Below are 20,564 nucleotides of genomic sequence, written 5' to 3' on the forward strand. Positions count from 1 at the left end.
TGTTTAGTGCATAATTTTTGGGTTTAGTTTGATTAAACTGTATCGCTGGCTTCCAAACAGTGATGTTTTCCCTGCAAAATTTAGTTTGTATCACGTGAATGTAACCATAATTTCCATTCCTAAACTACTAGGTAATTAGCAGTGAAGTGGTCCATCAGGTTCTTATGTTTTTTTGAGGGGAACAAAGCGGACTTTTTGCGTTGTTTTTCTCTGTTGTTTGGTTGGCTTACGAGGAGGAAAAAACAACAGGGAGAATGGAACTTTAATGATTTTTCCTTCCTACCTACATTATAGCTGTCAATGTGAGAGGATCCGCAGGGCAAGATTAATTTCATATCGGGCATGACAAAGTTCGGGTGCCCAGAAGAGGCCAAGGATGGAAGCGCCGGTATTAGTTGGAACCGAAATTCTATCTCGACTAGACTGTCGTCCTAAAATGGTTCTTGTTCTGAATCCTCAGAAGCGGGGTTCCCGAACAGAATCATCACCCCGGTGGAGATTCCCAAAATTTAGGATTCATTGCTTCATTTTATGCTCTACATACCTGTTGTTGTTCTTATTTTTACTCTTATTAGTATTTCTTCTTACTACTTTTAATCAATATCATTTTAGTATGCTCTACTTTTTTTTTTATTCTTATTAATATTCACTGTGATGGTCCTCAGAGAGGTAGCCACGCTTGCACGGTTACAGCACCAGCATGTCGTGCGTTATTATCAGGTATTCGCTTATGAAAAGTTTGTCTTTCCTCTGCATATATTATTTTCCTATTAACTATTTTTTCTTTATCAGATTTTTTCTGTTAATTCAAAAGCTTTGCTTTTGCTTAATAGCGTTGTAGGTGAAAAAATCACCTCTGTACCTAGCTTGTCTGTGACCTTACAGAATTTTCATTGTAAATTTAAAGAGCTTTAAGTGCACATAATTTGTTGGGATAAACTAATTTCAATATTTGTCAAATACTTTCAGGCATGGTATGAAAGGGGATTTGTTGGTAGCCATGCTGATGCCACATTGGGCTCAATGACTGCAGTGAGCTCCAGTATTAGTGACACAGTTGCAAGTTCGGCATATAATGAGAATAAGCTTGAATCGACCTATCTTTACATTCAAATGGAATTTTGCCCAAGGTAAGACATATTTGTTACTTTAGTTTCCTCCTTTTCTTAAATTATTATATAATCCCATTTTTCTCTAAGGGGATTTTGTGATTTGCCATCCCTAATCCTTCAATTTTTGGGTTTCATTGATTTTGGCTGTGGTATTATCCTTGGAACTTCTTTCCTCCTACTCAGTTTTGACTGAATTCGGGAGTATCTTTAAAGGCATTTTGCATTCCTCTGTTATGATTTCAGACTCCTTTTGTTGCTTGGAATCTGCTCCATGTGGTGCACTTATGGAATTCTTCTATCTTGGTGGGGATAAAGTATAATCTATAATGTGAATCCCATTGTACAATATGCTAAATTGTTTCATGAGTTTGCTAGAATGTGTTTTAGCTACTATTTGAGTTTCTTCTCCCCTCCAGCCTGCCTGCTTTTATTTCCCCCCCCCCCCCCCCCCCCCCTCCTCTTGTTGGTTCCAACTTAAATATTTTATTTTATTTTAGTTCCAACAGAAAATGAATGAGATATGATATCATGATCACTAATCTCACTTGAAAATCCTGTTAGATAGCTTGATATATGTTATTGGGCCCATTTCCTGACACATTAAGCTTTTGGGACGATTGGTAACTTAACATGGTATCAGATTTCTGGTTGGGAGAGGTCTTGACTCTTTGGGTTCAAGTTTCCCCGTTTGCATTTGTTCCCCGTTCACATTTTGCATCTCCGCTTCGCATCTGTTTCACTCTATCTCTGAAACTTTGCATCTCCACATGCAAGACGGGGCTGCCCATGAGGGAGGGTGTTAGATAGCTTGATATATATTGTTGGGCCATTTTCTGACAGCTTACGCTTTTGGGACAATTGTTAACTTAACAAATCCATGTCGAAGAGGTGTAATGGACAACACAAAAAAGTTGCAGCACTTTGTTATAATGGTGGCATGAGCTTTAATAACTATCGAGGCTCTTTGATTATTTCAGATATGCTCGCCTTTGCTGTAACAGTTAATTGTTGTGATGCAAAAAGAGGCGTGTATTCTAATTATGCTAATGTAATCTATTTATGCCACCTTCCACTTTTTTTCCTTAGATTCATTTATTAATCTTTTGTGACTAACACGTTGGAGATCAGTGCACAAGTTCACCATTGGTCCATTGAGATTACGGAAGAGAGTTTGAAGTTTTGGTATACTTGCTATGACTGATCATTGATTTTCCTAGAGGACTTCTCAGCCCATTTACCTTTCTTGAAGGTGCTAGTTAACAAAGCTGGTAAAGTCTCTCTTGATAGTCCTGCTAAAAATCTGGTGGTGTTGTGTGTCCATCTGAGATGGGGAGAGTTATAGAAAGAGTGAGGGCTACCCTGCCGCATAGCCGATCATCCTTTGAACATGACATAACCGAATACTTTACTTTTCGCTGCCTTTCATGGAGGTTTATTTAGATGGAGTAATTTTTCATAGTTTTGATGGGCTTGTGAGTCAAAATTCTTATTGAGTTTTAGTGTCCTGTTGGTACAAGCTGTAGGATTCTAGGAGGTCTGAATAAATGTCATCTTCAACACTTGACCTTATACAGGTCACATCATTGTTTCATTACTTTTTTCTCCAATTAAGGTGATTCAACGTTCCTGCTTTTGAATTACACCTACAGTGTTTTTTGTTGGTAAGTAAGAAAAATTTGTCACAAGTGGGGAGGATCGATTGGGTTAGAAGGGGTTGAATTTTTCTCCGATTAATGATGATAAATATAGTTGGTTGGAAAGACCTTTAGATGACATGGAAATTGAAAAGATGGTCTTTGATTGTGAAAAAGGACAAGTTTCTGGGGGCTGTCTGTTTTACTTTAGCTGTTTTTCAAGATAGTCAATTTGATGAAGGTTTTAGCTTGCTGAAAGTGGATTCATCAGTTCTTGTACAAATGGTACTTTCATATGTCTAATCCCTACTCTTCTTTGAAAATTTTAGAATTTTCAGTGTATTAGTGTAGTTACTTCTCTGTACATAACCTTGGCTATGGTCTTGTCTAGGAGATGAAGAGCGCTGGTGGGGGTGCTATTTATACTTGTCTGGGAGCTAGTGTTGATGGTCGATATAGTTAGACGCAGCACCCTAAGGCATATAATTTACTTGTTTGGTTACCTTGGTTATTTTCACTTGTTTGCAGGACACTGAGGCAGATGTTTGAATCGTACAATCACTTCGACAAGGAATTGGCATGGCATTTGTTTCGCCAAATTGTAGAGGGCCTGGCACACATACACGCACAGGGAATCATACATCGTGACTTGACTCCAAATAATATCTTCTTTGATGCTCGGAATGATATTAAAATTGGCGATTTTGGTCTGGGTAAGTTATGTGCTTGTATCAAGGGTTTTGTCCCTGTGTTTTTTGAACTGTGTAACTACCTTATCAATAATGGGATGAGTTCACTACAAATAGAAGATTTATTGGCTCTGTTTGTTTGACTGGAAGTTTTGCCAAAACCATTGTCCCCATTTTCAGGTGTATGGTTGCAAAAACCTTCGTAAAACATTTTCCTCATTAAATCGTTTTACCTTAGAAGGTGTAAAATGACTTACCCAAGGAAATCCTGTAAGTTGTTTTCCAAAGTGAGACGCGTCTTTCTCCTCTGACAACTCAACAAACACCTCCCTCAACATCTCGGTTGGCATGACAAATTCAAATCCCAAGGTTGTACAACTGACTGTCCAATTCGTATTGCTATACAGAGATCTATGGCAGTACCTTTTCACTCACATTGATCTCTTCTTTTTTCCCCTTGTTCTTTCTATAGTAGTGTACCATGTTTTGGTTGCTTTCTTGACATGCAAAACCAATCTACTATCATGTCCTACAACTGTTCGACAAAATGCCTTAGTGGAGGATTTCTAATTCTTCGAAAATGTTCAAAATAATAGCTAGTGTGATTTTTCTGATCAAATAGTGTGAAGTTTTGGACCTTTAAGGACATAAGCAGTGGGCTTCTTTGTGAATAGCAGTGTTGCTGGCTTGGTCGGGTATTCCTATCCTAAGTTCTCGTGGAAGTCTTATTGTCACAAACTAATTTTGAAGTCAGCCAAACCATGGAAAATAAAAAATTTTGTAAAGATTTTACAGTAAAATGTTTTTACATGAAAAATAATTTTCATGTAAAATATTTTACACCAAAACAAACGAAGCCATAGTGAAATGGAATGTGCAAAAGTGAATTTATGGATATCCACATATTCACTTAAAAGAGATTGATTAAGGTCAATCAATGCTGATCTGGAAACAATTAGTTATTTAATTAGTTGATGCCTCAAGTGGCAAAACTGTTCAGTCTCAATTGTACACATCCATATTGATCATTTTCAAGGTGTAGATTCTGGGAAATAAATGAGATTCTACTATTTTTCAATTTTCATGCTTGTTGGATGAGTTGAGGCTGAATAAAATTTCAACTAAGAACATATATGACATCCTAGTATCGATTATTCTTTAATGGTTTCTTTTATTTCAGCTAAGTTTTTGAAGCTAGAACAGATGGACCAGGATCCAGATCCTGCAGAAACAGCTGGAGTTTCTGTGGATCGTACAGGTCAAGTTGGTACCTATTTCTATACTGCACCTGAAATTGAGCAAGGGTGGCCGAAGATCGATGAAAAGGTGAATTATTAGCTTATTTGAGTAGATTCTTTCAGTAGCTTTCTTTTTTCCAGACATTTTTTTTGTTTTTGTTTTCATTTATGCCCTTCTACACCATTTTCAGTCATTTTGGTTCACAGGCTGACATGTACAGCTTAGGGATTGTGTTCTTTGAGCTTTGGCACCCATTTGGAACTGATATGGAGAGGCATATTGTTCTTTCCGATCTTAAACAGAAGGGAGAACTTCCTGCTGCTTGGGTTACTGAATTTCCAGACCAGGCTTCCTTGTTACGGCGGTTGATGTCCTCAAGTCCTTCAGATCGTCCGTCAGCTACAGAACTACTCAAACATGCTTTTCCTCCACGAATGGAATATGAGTTGCTTGACAGTAAGTCATGAAGATATTGGCTAGTATTTTGTACTATGTGGAATCGGGTGAAATATTCCCCTAACGTGAGACAGTTGGTTTTTGCCAGTATTGCTCTGGGTCATTGTCCTGTGATTTTGAAGAGCTTCCCATTTTGATGGAGTCTCTCTGGCTTTAGATTGGAGAATATTTTGTTCGAGTATCAATCATTTAATAAATGATTTGAGAAGGATAATTCTAAGATTTGGAATAGCGAATTGTTGGGTTTAAAGGAGCTAAAGTAGTTCAATTTTGAGAAGAATGTGAGTTTTGGATAGCTTGGAAGTGAGGCGTGGTCTTGCTGAGTCTCTTAGAATGTAAAGAGTGGATTGGAAGTGATGGTTTGATAGAGATACAAATGGGAAAAGGAAAGGAAGTTATATTAACTAAACAACAAAAAGAATGTTGGTTAAATGAATATGGTACTTCTATTTTTCTCTCTACCTTGTTCAAAAATAGATTTGGCTCAAATATAATAGGATTTCCATTGCTTTGTTCTCTCTCATACATTGGGCGAAGTTTAAAGTTTCCTAATATGTAGAAACCTATTTCAGAGCTTTGAAATTCTAAATTAAAATCTTAATGGTGCTTGAAAACTAGAAAATATATTACTGAACCACAACGAATGATTGACATTTTGAGAGTAAGTTTTTTCGATGGTAGATTAGTATACTATTCCGATATCTTTTGTTGCACTTACTTTTATCTTCACTCTAAAGTGTACTTGAATACAATAAATGCGAATTCATAGTTTCTGAATTTGTTATTGTTATTGCTTGTGCTTCATTTACTGTCTTGCTTTTGTAAGTTGCTTGTGTTTTGCATATAGATATAGTTACTTTTAATTTGCAAAAGGAAACAATGTGCGGTTCCTTTGATATGATACTGGTTGGGTATTTTTCTCGTCCATTTATTTGTATTCGTATATGTGCTATTATTTTCAGTTGAAAGTACCATTTTTAAGTTCATATTTGTTGCATTTGCTAAAGAGGCTTAACGCAGACCTTACTTCCTTTACTTCTCATGGATCACGCTTTTTGGCATGCTTTGTTTTTCTTCAGAAAAATGTAGTCAATTATGTGTATCCATTGCTTAGCTTGAGTGAGATTCTTTTTGCTGTCCAGATATTCTACGGACAATGCATGCATCAGAAGATACCAGTGTCTATGATAAAGTTGTGGCTGCTGTATTCAGTGAGGACTTTTTAGGCGCTAATGACCACAATGAGCATGGTGGGAGACTAGGCTCAACTGGAAGCATTGCTTCATCCATCCAGTACACTGACTCCGATACTGAGGTGAGGGACCAGGTTGCGGAGGTCGCTAAGGAAGTGTTCAGACAACATTGTGCGAAACATGTGGAGATAATACCCGTGAGGCTGCTGGGAGATTGCCCAGCAATCAATAGGTTTTTCTCTATTAAGCTTTTATGGTTGTCCTTATCCATGTTCTACATATGTATCATTTTCTCGACTCATGGTTAAGCTGGCTTCTTAGATCAGTTTATGATGTGAAGGAATGCTGTAAAACTTTTGACCCATGGGGGAGACATGGTGGAGCTTTGCTATGAGCTACGGTTGCCCTTTGTGAATTGGGTTATTGCAAACCAGGTACGATGCATGGAATCTTATACTTCGCCTTCATAAGAGGTTGATCAATACTTGGTTTTGATTGAAAAAATTTGTCCCTGTTTTGGTTTGCTGAGTGCCAATGAATTTGTCAAAATCCTTTTGAATATGCATCCAGTAACTCTAGGTACTGTCCAGCTTCTTTACTCTTTGTTTTAGTGTGACCTATTTCCACGTCATTCTCATGCTTGAAAATTTTGATCGTATGCCTATCTCAAGTATTTTTGCACTCTTGCCTATATTATTCAAATTTCCTCTTTTGCCATTCTTTTGCCATTCTTTTCCTGATTGATTGTCTTTTTAGTAGAGTGGATTTGTTCTCTTCATTTCAAAGGCAACCCTATCCTTCCTTTGCTACTTTGACACAACTGTTTCAGTGGTTCTTCTTTTCTCCCCTTCAGACTTTTTGGACTTGGCCAACCGTTTTCTTTCGACCTCCAGTAGTCTAGGCGATCTTAAGTGGTTTTTGTTTTTTTTCTTTTGATCAGCAATCTTAGGTGGTTTTGACAAGGCCATAGGTTGTGCAAACATGGGTGGCGTGAGGTGGCTGCGGTTATCAAGGGTTATTCGAGGATTGGATTGCATGGCGATGGATCATTGTGGTCTTTTTCAGGGCCTCTGAGGTTCCTAGGTGGCCGAAAAAGGATTCTCAAGATTCTGAAAAGTGGAGCTGGCCTTTGTAGTGTATTAGTAAAGCCATATTTTACCGATGGTTGACGATTGTCACGGACAGGATACCGGCGGGCAGGCGGATCAGGATCCGCACGATGGGTGTAGACCTGGGTGATCGGAGCACGACGAGGTGATGCTGAGGGTGCTGTAGAAATATCAGATACCTGAAGAGTGGAGGTGTATTCTTCGGGAGGCACATCCATATCCATAGGAAAGGGGTCAATATGGATCAAGTCTTCTTTGGCTACAGGAGCAGTGCGAGGTGGAAGAGTAAAACAGGGAAGATGCTCTAAGAAGACAACGTGCCTTGAAACATAAAGCTTTTTGGTCACAGGATCATAACACCAATACCTTTTTTGATTAATGCCATACCCCAAAAAAACACCTTAGACATAGCGGGTGTTGAGCTTAGTGCGGTCTTTCTTGGAGAACAAAACAGGTAGAACCAAACACTCGAAGAAGAGAGTAATTAGGAACCTGACCATAAAGCTGCTCATAAGGAGAGCTACCAGAGAGAAGAGGGGTGGGCATCCGATTCAGGAGATAGGCTGCAGTGAGAATAGCTTCTCCCCAGTAACAGGACGGGACGGAGGAAGACAGGAGTAGAGACCGAGCAGTATTAAGAAGGTGACGATGTTTTTTTTCAGCTCTACCATTTTGGGTAGGAGTGTCAGTGTAAGACGATTGGTGGATAGTCCCAAGCGAATCTAGGAATTTATGAAACTCTGAGAGTGAATCAGTGATTTTAAAAGCGCACGACGCGCGCGCTATAGCGCGAGGCGCAGCGCAGTGCAAGGTTTGTGCTTCGGAACTGTGGGCTATAGCGCAGAACACAAAAGCGCAAGAAAGGCGTTGAGGCGCACGCCTTTTGCTCTGAGGTAAAAATTGATCTCACGTTCGCGATGCACTGAGTAATTTCTTCCTTTAAATCAATGGGAGCCCTATTCAATTGACAAACCAAATCGAGCAGCAGCCTCTTCGACGATTCAGAGTCTCGGACGACGAGGAGCAGCAGCTTCTTCTTCTCCGGTCTCCCTCTTCCTCTCCCTCTCTCTCTCTGATTGTCTTCTCCAGTCTCCAGGTAACAACTACTACTTCTTCTTCTTTCTTCTTCTTCCTCCTCCTCCTGCTCTCACCGTCCCACGTCTGCTGCTTCTTCTCTTCCTTTTTTTCCTCTTCCTCCTCCTCTCACCTTCTTCTTCCTCCTTTTCTTTCTATTTTCATCGACTATCCAGGACGGCAGGACCCCCTTTTTTTTTTCCAGTCACAACCCCCTTTTCTAGTCATGCTCACCGGTTTTTTTTTTTTTTTGTTTTGTTTCCAGCTCTGTTTAAAGTATTTGTGCAGTTTGTTGTATTTATTTGTACTTGTGATTTCTAGATGACATCTGAACATTCTAATAGAAAGGACCCTGGCTGGAAGTATTACGAAAAGGTTGATCCACATAATAATAATGCCTATGCATGCCTCTAGATATAATTGCCTTTAATCCTTTTGTTATGTCTCTAAGGCTAAACATTATTATGTTAGCTTTTCATGGATGATATGTTAGTGTTTGATACTTTCATTTAACCATTGACATGTTATGTTTTATGACATTTGAAAGTTTTACAAGTGTTTGTTTGTGTTGAAAACTAGTTCTAATAAAATTTGCCTCGTTGCGAAGAATTTTTTTTTCTTCCGCTTCTCTTCAATAAAGCGCGCGCCGCGCCTTGCGCTAAAGCCCCAGGGGACCGGTGCGCCTTGGTGCGCCTTTCGCTATTTAAAACACTGGAGTGAATATTCCCCACCCAAGTCGGACCGAAGAATTTTAACCTATGTAGAAAACTGATTTTGAACCATGGCATGGAAATTCTTATAAATCGTAAAGAACTCAGAGTTGTGTGTCATTAAGTAAACCCAAGTATACCGACTAAAATCATCCACAAAAGAGACATAATAGACAAAACCACCTTTAGTAGCAACTGGAGAAGGGCTCCATAAATCAGTGTGAATAATCTGAAAAGGCGAAGTAGAAACAAAAGTACTTTTATTAAAAGGTAAAGCTGACATTTTTGCAAACTTACAACCACTGCATTCTGAAATATTACTGACTGAAATATGACCCAAATGACCTGACTTAACTAAAAGTTTTAGACGTTCACTAGACAGATGTCCTAATCTAGAATGCCAAAGATAAAACGGAGATGACTTATGATCTAAACAAAAAGATGACGCAACAGTGGAAAAAGGTTTTATTGGGAGATGCAAGTGCTCCAAAAGATAGAGATCACCAACTCTATGGCCTACCCCAATCTGCTTCTTGGAATCCCGATCCTTCACAACACAACCAAAGGAAGAGAAAACAACATCAAAACCAGAGTCGGATAATTGGCTGATTGAAAGTAGGCTCAAAGACAACTGAGGAACATAAAAGACATTAGGAATAGACAGTGAAGGTGCAGTAGAAGATAGAATGGAACCAATAGAAGCAACATGCATGGGAGAACCATTGGCTGTGGCAATACTAATGACATATCAGGAGTCATATGATGAGAAGAGCCAGAATCAAAGATCCAAGTGGTGGGTTGGATACCTGAGGTGGGAGAATCATGCAAACCTGAGTGAGTGGTAGTCATGACAGAAGCTTGGGGGGAACCCCCTCGAATGGCTTCCATGTAAGCTTGAAACTGCTGAAATTGCTCATAATCAAACTTTGGAGGTGCACTACTGAAGGCCGGTGCTGCCAAGGTTGCGGGAGGGTGAGAATACTGTTGTGGTGCCCGAGACTGATGCGGGGCATGAGAACCAGTCGATTGAGTAACATTTCGTCCCTTTGGCTTGGGACGGTTAGGGCATTGATACTTCCAATGACCCTTCTGATGGCAATAGTTACACTCATCTTCAGAAATTTGAGCCTTGGCTTGGCCGCAAATTGGACAGGATGAGATGCTGGAGTGGGCGAGTTATGTGCCGGATACTGGCCAGATGGAGCAAATGGAGCAGCAAAGACAAACTGTGAGGGAGGTGCAAGATTAGCCACTTTGAACCGCGTTTCCTCAGCGATAAGCTCATGAACAGCACCATCTACTGAGGGCAATGGAGACCGATGCAAGATAGCCCCACGAAGAGGCTCAAACTGAGTCCGAAGGGCCATGAGAAATTGAACAAGTCGTTGCTCCTCACGAAATCTGACATAACTATCAAGTAGCTACAAATCTGAAGGTTCCATGAGAGCTAACTGATCCCAATAAGTAGTCATTTCGTTATAAAATTCTTGAATCGATTTATTGTTTTGGGTGGTATTTTGGATGGACATTTCAAGCTCATATCGTTTAGCAAAATTTGATTCAAGATACAAAGTTGGTAGATAATCCCAAACTTTCTTTGCTGTGTTATATTTCAAAAAATTCATGCCAATACTTGGTTCTACAAAGTTGTGAAACCAAGTCAAAATCTGTGCATTCCTTGTGTTCCATTTTCCAAAGGCAGTGGCATACGCTGGGTCTTTTGGATCAGAAGGAGGTAGCGTAAAACCGTCTACGTATCCCCACATTTCTTTACCAACAACAAAATTTTTCATCACATGAGCCCAGTAGGAGTAGTTGTTACCGGTCAAACGAACACTAATAGCCTGATTTTTATCGCCAGACATGATGCTAACAGAGAAACGCAGTAAAAAAAAAAACAGAATACCAGAGTACCAATCTGCCTTAGACTGGTTCGTCGGAGCTGTAACAGAGGTCGCCGGAGCTTCTACAGTGCCGGCAAGTGCTGCTGGATGTTGTCGGAGTGTGGGTAGGTCACCGGTGGTTGGAGAGGGATGGGTGTCGACCGCTATGGGTGTTTCTTGTGATTTGGGTTGCTGAAAAACATAGAGAGAGAAAACGACAGTAGCTGACAGAGGGGGAGAGATCTGAGGATAGAAAACTGATTGAAAAGCAGGGTTAGGGTTTCGGAACCCGCTCCGATACCATGATAGAAAACAAATAAACAGAGACGGAAAATACTAATGTTATTTCTGAATGAATTACAATGAGGTGAGTACACCTTTAAATAGAATAAAGCTATGTCTAAGAAAGGAAGATTACAAGATTTGATTACGATATGATTACCCTATGATTATGCTATGATATGATTACGATACATGTCCTAAAATAGCATATTACAAGAAGATACAGTATATATATTCAAGATACAGAATATATATTCACAGGAGGTTATGGCAAGTTCAAAAGACAGTCCAGTGATTATATGAGTAGTTGCTGAACGGGCAAATTGGTGAGTGGCGGTTGCTAAGGCTGCAGGGATTAGGATGTAGGTTGATGGACTATAGAAATTGGGATGGGTGGTGAAGCTTTTGAACCGTTTCTTCCTCTGCCAAGATTGGCTTGTGGATGGTAGGCCTTCGATGCTATACTAGTCAGGTGGTCTCTAGGAGGAATGTGTCACTGATTCAGTAACCAACCAAGCTATACATATGTCAGAGTTGTAGGCCTACCTGTACGTGTTAATAAGTTCTAGTGTTTATCTGCGAACTACAATATTTTGCGTTTTGAATGCTTTCGGCCCTCACCTTTTTTTTGAAGTACTTCCAAAACTGTTCCATCTCTGAGCTGATCAAAACGATGCGGAAACAGGCTTTTGAAATTTGGTAGCAATGTCGATATCTAATATTGGATCTCAGTTGTAATTATTGATGGAAAGTGGTAACAATGTGATTATCAGAAGTTCTGCGCATGTTTAGCTCTGTAAGGGATTCGGTTGCTCTTTGCCTTTGGACTGAAATTTTAAGGCAATTCTATTCTTCCAAGTACAGTATCCTTTTCTCCTCATGCAACAAGAAAAAGGTCGATTGTCGTGCATGAATTTTCACTAACGGACAATAGAAGTCTTATTCTATCTTTAATGAACAGTATCTGGTAAATTTTCCTGCCAATTCTGTTTTGATCTTCCTTACCACAGCACGAAGGACGGTGGCTACACTGCAATTTTCCGTTCAATATTTTGCTTAAAATTCTGCCACTTGCTTATTGTGCGATGCTGTAAAAAGTCTTGCAATTTTTCTGTTATTTGTTATCAATATTTATAGCTAGCTTTCCATTGGGCAATATCTGGGAATTTTTGAACGTTTTTTTCTCCTTTTTAAATTCTTGTGAACCTTGTCCATTTCTACTGCAGAAGGCATTTTTCAAAAGGTATGAGATATCCTATGTTTATCGTCGAGCAATTGGTCATTCACCACCAAATCGTTATCTCCAGGTTTGTATTGCTTTTATATTGTAAAAACTACTTCCATTATCTCTCAGCTGTGTGAATCTATCTATTCTATATACTAAGGAGGTTTAGTCCGCTTGGCACTACCTCTCTTTTGTAAGGAAAAAAAAATCCATCATCACCCTCTCCACTTCTCTCATCTTGCGTTCTTCTGTTCCTCCACCCTTCCACTTCCCCAAGTCACTCATTTATTGTCCACTACTACATTATTTGCATGTGATTTTGAAAAAATTATGGTAAAAGTGTTGGCAATTGGCATACTAAAACATAACAAAATGTTTCCCGTACTCCAGCGCATGGCAAGGGTGCCGCGCTTGTTAGGCATTAAGCTCTCGTGTGACCATGATAGTGATTCTTAATTTTGGATAGGAGTCACCTGGATAACAATAGTTCCTTTGTATTAGGGAGATTTGGATATTATTGGAGGAGCAGCAGCATTGACAGAGGCAGAGGCTATCAAGGTATTTCATTTTATCTGATCATCATTCTGTGTTTTTGTGCGCGCATTTCTGTCTTTATGTTATGCAAGAAGTTTAAAGCAAAAATGTTGCTCCAAGTTAACACTCTAATTATATAAGTGACTTGGAGGTTCTATTTACTTGACCTTTTTGTTACGTGTTGGCCCAACTAGTCTGTCAAAAAACTTGTGGTCTAACTGGGAATCCTCCATATCCATGTGTCTGCACTTTCTAGCAAAACTTTGTTGTTAGAGGTATATGTCACTTAAGAATCTCTTCTTGTGTTGCCTTTAGCTTGTAAGCAAGTGAAAGGATGACATAACAGGCAGTTTCTGAATTTGGGGTTGAATCACCTGGGATAGGACTCGGGGGGGGGGGGGGGGGGGGGGGGGGGGGGGGGGGTTGGGTGGGTGGTCCTTCTTGATCCTTCTTGATGCGGAAGTGGGTGGTCCTTCTTGATCCTTCTTGATGCGGAAGTCATGTATAAATCATGGTTAGTTTTTGGACGTTCATTTTTGTCATAGTTATAGTTGCTATCGATTTCAATGAAGACCATTACTTGTGGACTCAATTATCACAGAAAAATGTTGTTATTTCGGTGGAAATGATGCCAAAAAGTTGGAATAAACTTATTAATTTTTCATTGATCGAAAGTATTATTTGGTAATTCAACGAATTGTTTGACATGGATTGTAATTTTTGTTGATGTATCAAGTGGCTGGATGAATTAGTCAGTCTTACACGCGTACTCGTTATGAGCATTCTGTTATTCACGTGGCAAAAAGCTGTTACCAAGTGCTGTAGCAATACTAAGCATTTTCTTAGTCCAAATTATTCGATTCTAGTTGGCCTCTGAAGGAAGCATGGTAATGTGCACATAAATTGATTTGGGTCTCTAGGCCTGCCCTCTCTAATGCCATTTGGCTTTGATTTGGGGGCATGGTTTTACAACAAAATGTCCTTGTAGCTCCTCGGCTCTTGGAGGTTTAGGGGGACCACTGTTTTAGTGGTATTCTGAGAGCAGCCACTTTGTGCATATATTGTCAAAGGTTAGGTCGTCTCCAATCATCCTCCGCCCATACCCCCAATGATTGGGGACTAGATGGGTTATGTTATGTTGTTGTTGTTGTAGTTGGCCTCTGGATATGAATCACAGGAACTTATTTTTTTCCTTGAATGGTCATTGAAACTTGGAAGGTAAAGCATTGCTGCAGGACACTAGAAGCAACAAATAATGTAGGAGTTGATCTTGATACTCTAAATCACTGTTGTGAACATCTAGTATGAAACAAAAATTTCAAATTGTGGTGTTTTGGTTGGCTCCTTGCCTTCCTTTGGGTTTGGCTCTTGGGTGGCGTTGCCGGTGTGCCCGTGATCCGTTAAATCTTTGCAATCTTTTTCAAAGATTTATAAAATAAAATTGCTCATAAAAAAAAACATCTAGTATGAATCTAATTGGGCTTGTTTGTTGGGTTGGCCTTTCTTAGACATTTGTTTGTAGCTTCCATCCAAAGGAAATGAGCCACTAGATCATCCTTACCCAATCCATACCTCTTGGAGATCGTGACACGCCTCACTCAAGCATAATCTTTACTACAAAAAATGGGAAGGTCCGAAAGTGTTTCCCACACTTTTTTATTCCAGAAATACCCCTAAGAAACCAATGAAATTACAAAAAAAGAAGAAAGTGAAGAGGTGCAATGTGTTACCCAAGAGGTGTCTTTTGGGAAAGATGTAATGCTTGGGCAAACAAGTGTTACTTAAGAAGAGACACATTTATTAGGAACAGTCATGAGGGTTGATGAAAAGATGTGTCAACAATTATAAATAGGTGAATCTGTGGTTAAGTACTTGGGTTTCATACTTTTGTACATTCCCCAATGATAAGAGAGAACATTTGTGGTGCCATTGTTACTGTGCTACAAGTAATAAGGGATATTCAATGCCCCATAGGGCACCGCCATGTGGTGCCCCAAACTCTTTCTCCCCCACATATTTGTCTGTTCCCCACCACAAAGTGTGTAGAGCCCACCCAAATGAGTGCTAGAGAAGTTTTTGGAGCACCACCAGTTGTTATTTTACAATTGAGATTCTTAATCCTCAAAACAATTGATAATTTATTATTGGTAGGCAACTACTTGTGTGATTATTGGATACTTCAAAATACAAGATTCCAATAGTGGTTTTTCCTGTATACTATGTGTCTCTATGTACCTCTCACGTGCATCACACATGGGCCTTTACTAGTAAGATCAAATTTTTGACACGATTTGGGACATATTGTCATAGCAATATGTAATACCATCACATTCCACAAGGTTTCCTGGCATTGTTTGAGGCCTGGTGGTTTAACAGACCCATACATAAGTATCTCTTGCTGAATTTCCCGTTGCAAAGTTTCTGTTAGCATCATCTTGAGGGCTGAAGTTGCTCTGCTCAAGAAAGTGTAACTCTAATGTTGACATGCACTAGGCAGGGACTTGCAACGTGTGCATATAGTTTTGGGTAACAACATTCATGCCATATAGTTATCTGGCAGACTGTGAGATTGGACACAGAACCTTACTTTTTGATGGTTATGTTTTAATTCCTAACAAACTGATCTTAAGCTGAAGCTATTGGAGAGGCTTAATTGTTTACCATAAGGGAAGGTCTTTTGACATGTTATATTCTCTTCTTTTCAAAACATGATGCAACTTGAGTCAGATGAGGCACAAAAGTGTTATAATTATACTGCTAATATATTGCACCAGTTGATCTATGTTCTTTATCGCTATATGAGGTCTAGTCTTTAGTTAAGCGAGGGTTGTATGATCACATCCTACATAATTTACCAACCATTGTTGAAGCATATTATGCACACAGTTCACACTTGTTGATTTACTTACCTGCATAAAAGTTAATTCTTTTTTCATATAAATTTCGGGGATTAAAACTTTGCGCATTTCTTGCTTGATATGCAGGCATCGATGGACATCATATATCGCTTTTTAAATTCAGAATCATGTGATATTCATCTAAATCATGGAGATCTATGGGAAGCAATCTGGTCCTGGATAGGGATAAAGGTAGAGCATAGACGGAAAGTAGCAGAGGTATACCTATTGTACAGCTACTGAATGGCTTTTGGAAATTTTCGCTATTTGGTTTATGGAAATAACTGAAAATTGCTTCTGGTTTTTACATGAAGCTTCTCTCTCTGTTGGGTACTTTGCGTCCTCAGTCATCTGAAAGAAAGTCAAAATGGGTGGTAATAAGACGACAACTTCGACAGGTTAGGAAAAGATAATTGAAAACCAGATGAAATTTATTTTGTACTATCATTCTTACTCGGATGAAACAATGCCATCTGCATCCTGGACTTTTTCTGGTGTTCACTTATTTTGCATTATGATCTGTCGTTCACTCAAAGGATTGTGAGTTGGGCTGTTTCCTTTTGGTTATTGTGCCGGGATTCCAAAACCTTCTCAAACAATGGAACTCTGTAGTTCCTTTGTTTTGTAAAATATGTTGACTTCATTTGTTCGGAGTACTGAACTGAATAACAAATATATATTTTACTGTTTGGCTCATTGATTTCTTTTACTTTGGCATGACCTATAAATTCCACACTTGAGCATTCAGTCCAACGGCGTTTGATCCACTCTTTTACCGTGAGGATTGTTCTTCATGTTTCCTTCTCTTTTTCTATTGGATTTTTCTGTCCTTTTACTGCAGATCTTGTTTCTCTTCTATTCAATTGCTTATGATTTGCCCCTAACAATAATTGCAAATAAAAATTTCGTTCTAGCCAAATGCTTGAATGTTGCTTGCATGATTGTACCTCACTCCTGATGTGCATGTAATACGCTGTAACCCTTTTGAGATATGCTACCTGTTCGTGAATAGAAGCACATGCATCCATACTCGTTGACTCTGTTAAGGATATATAGTCCCACATTGCTTGGGAGTGGAATGGGTGATCACTTAATAACATTTGGGACCTCTCCACTCATTGCCAATTGGTTTTGAGATGGACATAAAGTTTCTACAGACGAGTCTGTGGCCGTATGCCCGAAATGCACCTCTTCACACTTGGAGTTGGTCAGGTTGGTAGGCAATGAGTCCATGACTTTTCCTTTGAACCTTGGTGCCTGGTGGTTATCGGTCATCCAATATGTTTGTCCGTAACCTATCATAATCATTATTCATGAATTATACAGTTCCGGAATCAATCATTGGATTAATTGCAGAGGCAGAGTTCGTCAATCCACCAGTTGTACCCAGTGATGGTTTCCTGGTTTATTAGCATCATACTGTTAATTCGACTTACAATTAATCGAGGAAAAACAATTTGAGGGGTTGGTGTTGTAAGATTTTAGAAATAACTGTGCAGTTAGGGACGCAATTAGAGGACAAGAAGAGAATTTAATTTTTTGGTGTGGAATTCCTTACAATGAAGTGTTAAGCTTCCAGTAATGCTAGTACTATTTGCCTATACTACCCTAGTCGAAGACATTGTGTGCTCTTATTGTTTGAACTTCTTGACAGATGTGTAGATTAGTGGGTAATTGGGATATGAACCACTTATCATGTTTATTTTTTATTTCCTTAAACTTTTGCTATCTTTCAGGAACTCAATCTTGCAGAAGCTGCTGTAAATAGATTGCAGACGGTGGGATTAAGGTTCTGCGGAGTTGCAGATCAGGCCCTTCCTAGATTGCGAGGTGCCCTTCCTGCTGGTATGCTAATTTGTCATTAACTTGAGATTGAATGAGACACTTAAGTGGTGTTTAGCAAGATAGCATATCATGTTTAGTGATCTGCCATTGCAGAGAAACTCACAAGAAAGGCACTTGATGAATTGTCAGAGCTTTTCAGCTATTTAAGAGTTTGGAGGATCGAGAAACACGTGTTCATAGATGCCCTCATGCCACCAGATGAGAGTTATCACAGAGATTTATTTTTTCAGGTATGCAGCTTGTCTTGTCACCATGTAATCCAAGGTACATTGCGTAATTCAAGACACTATCATTCCAAAACGCTACTAAATTGTTAATCATTGTATAGATGGCAGATATTTTCCACAATCAAGCTGAAATTTCTAGCCCATATAATAGAATTGGAATCCATATTGTGTTTTTTTTGGGGTGTTCTCATGTACGAAAAATGTGTGGTGTTATGTTGAAGCCCAGAACATGTACCGAAAACAACAAAGGGAACCCAGACTTCTGGATGAGCTAGAAACACTCACCTTCTGAGCCTACTTAAAAGGACTCTGACCCCACTAGAGGCTAGGCTTAAACTTCAAGGTGAAAACCTGGGAGAACTGGTTAAAAAAATTCTCTTTCCTTCTCATGGGTTGTGGGTTGGTTCCCTCCCAATTGTCATTGAGAGGACTTCAATCGGTTAGGGGAGGGGAACTCTTTTGTTAGAGAGTTCCACTCACCTCATTCTGACCTTCTTTAGGAAATGTGGTTTAAGCACATTTTAGCTAGATAGGTGCTAATACATTAGATGGGCTTTTGTTATTACTTGTACCCATTTGACATGACAAGCCTCTCGAGGTATATGAGTTCCATATACTCATTCTTCCTTAGTCCCTGAGTCAGTCTCTTCTTCTTGCTTTAGAGGAAGTACGAGCACCTTGTTTGCGTAATCCTAGCTTTCCTTAGACTTGAATCTTAGAAACCTAGTGGGTGGACAGAACACTCCACTCCAGAGGGTCTTTTCTCCTCTCTCTGAGGTGGCAAGTCACATTCCATAGTTGGTAATGTGAAATTGTGAATGCCAGATGAGGTAAATCTGGGCATCTGTAGTGTAGCAAAGTTGCAAAATTAGAGGAAGAAAGGCTTCACTATACATATTTACAGACTGATTGTAAGGTTTTGAGGGTCACTCATGTCCTTCAGGAGCATCGGAGTTGGCTATTCTGGACAGTTCTAAACAGGCAGTGGGTGTAGATATTTTTCCTTTTAGGGTATCAGAATCTCCAGTTTGTGCACCTCGTTTGGTCAGGCTTCATCTGAGTGGAATAGAGAATATAAGCTTTGAAAGGCATCCTTTTGAAGATTTTCAAGCAGGTTAATAGTATGGGATTCTCTGAGACTTTGAAAATCAGAGTGGAATTGAAAAGTGAAAAATGTTGGTTCTTGGATGGCTAGGCGGAGGGAGATGGAGAAGTCGGAAGTGGTGAGGCCTTGAGGGGCTGCAGTACGGTATGTGATTCTTTCTTCTATGGACACAATCATCCTTCTGGGGTGAAGGAGTAGACTATGACTCCTGCCTTTTACGTACTCCTAGAAAAGTTTAAGAAGTATAGTAGAGTGCCAACTTATTACCAATTCAACTATTACGGTTAGTAAGTTAGCTAGAAAGAAGTGGAAAGTGATGACCATAAGTTGGAATGGCAGAGGAAAGGAATAGAAATGAAGAGGACATAGGTATGTCTGGTGGCTCCATTATGGAGTATGCTTTTGCAGTTTTGCAGGTATGCTCGGTCATGTCAGCAAGAGTTGTGATGCTTATGGAGTGTTGGAAGAGTTGGTTTTCCGTTAAAAGGAAAAAGAAAGCTTGGATTGTGGCCTTCTTATGCATCATCTGGTGGTTGAGGAGGGAAGAAAGGGAAGGATACTTGTAGACACCCCAATCTGGACTTTTCAGATTAGTTTACTTTCGGTCTTTGATTCCTCGATGATGAAACAGATTAAGAACACCCGGGAATGATAACATGTTTGACCTTTGAGTGTTTGAATGAAACCCTTAAACCTTCCCAGAACTCTACTGGCACATGTTGATTGAGAACCAGCGTGCGCAGGTCAAACTGTCAGGTGTTGGTCAACAGTCAAAGCTTGACCGTTGACCCATGCGCGTGTTGGTTTGGCTCGTGCACGCCAGTCTGAGACTAGTGCACGTCGGTTAAAGCCCGTCTCCATCACCTTTATTTTGCCATGATCACAGGACTTCTGGGGCATCTCTGTCCCTGTTTATTTGTCAGAGAGGTGATCTCAGGGCAGGGGGATGTCCCCCCCTCTCTCTCACATACCTCCCACCAACCTTACTTAAGGGAGGAAACTTAGCCACCAAGCCAAACCAGCCATTACTTGGCTGGTTATATCTCTCCATTGCCCTATAAATACCCCCTTTTGGCCATCCAAGCAAAGGGTTAACAAAAAAGGCTTCCTATGTTACAAACATCCTAGCCCTAAGGCACAAAACTCAAGCAAAAACCCTAATACCAAGCAACAAGCTACCTTGTTCTTTGCTTCTACCACTCAAAAAGCTTCCATCTTCCAAACCTCAACTCAAAGCTCAAACACCTTTCAAACTCATAAACCAAAGGTATAACACCTTTGTACTGCATACTGTTCTGATTCCTGAGGGGGGCTGGCAGGGTCAAGGCTGGTATCAATACCATGTCCTGG

General features: G+C 39.8%; 1 protein-coding gene and 1 non-coding gene across 11 annotated transcripts in view; both read left to right on the forward strand.

The window, feature by feature from the left end:
- The window catches only part of LOC131313542 (eIF-2-alpha kinase GCN2), a 47,593-nt gene that overhangs the window by 14,049 nt on the left and 12,980 nt on the right, over nt 1-20,564 (forward strand). For 7 of the 10 annotated variants that reach the window (XR_009196230.1, XR_009196231.1, XR_009196240.1 and 4 more), the window contains 13 exons: nt 666-720; nt 970-1,130; nt 3,275-3,459; nt 4,616-4,761; nt 4,881-5,130; nt 6,273-6,555; nt 6,664-6,757; nt 12,608-12,688; nt 13,108-13,164; nt 16,125-16,256; nt 16,352-16,435; nt 17,774-17,882; nt 17,976-18,112. Coding sequence is in view for 1 of the 10 variants with exons in the window: in XM_058341911.1 (XP_058197894.1) it covers nt 666-720; nt 970-1,130; nt 3,275-3,459; nt 4,616-4,761; nt 4,881-5,130; nt 6,273-6,555; nt 6,664-6,757; nt 12,608-12,688; nt 13,108-13,164; nt 16,125-16,256; nt 16,352-16,435; nt 17,774-17,882; nt 17,976-18,112 (1,774 nt within the window). In the remaining 9 variants the exon portion in view is untranslated. Of the gene's footprint in view, nt 1-665; nt 721-969; nt 1,131-3,274; nt 3,460-4,615; nt 4,762-4,880; nt 5,131-6,272; nt 6,556-6,663; nt 6,758-12,607; nt 12,689-13,107; nt 13,165-16,124; nt 16,257-16,351; nt 16,436-17,773; nt 17,883-17,959; nt 18,113-20,564 lie in introns of all 10 variants that reach the window. The other 3 variants (XR_009196243.1, XR_009196238.1, XR_009196235.1) reach the window with 3 other exon arrangements.
- On the forward strand, nt 14,012-14,119 carry LOC131318338 (small nucleolar RNA snoR100). Its single transcript, XR_009197661.1, has one exon. It is a non-coding gene; the product is annotated as a small nucleolar RNA snoR100 (small nucleolar RNA).

This window comes from Rhododendron vialii, chromosome 2a, assembly GCF_030253575.1.
Source record: "Rhododendron vialii isolate Sample 1 chromosome 2a, ASM3025357v1".
Classification (NCBI taxonomy): Eukaryota; Viridiplantae; Streptophyta; class Magnoliopsida; order Ericales; family Ericaceae; genus Rhododendron; species Rhododendron vialii.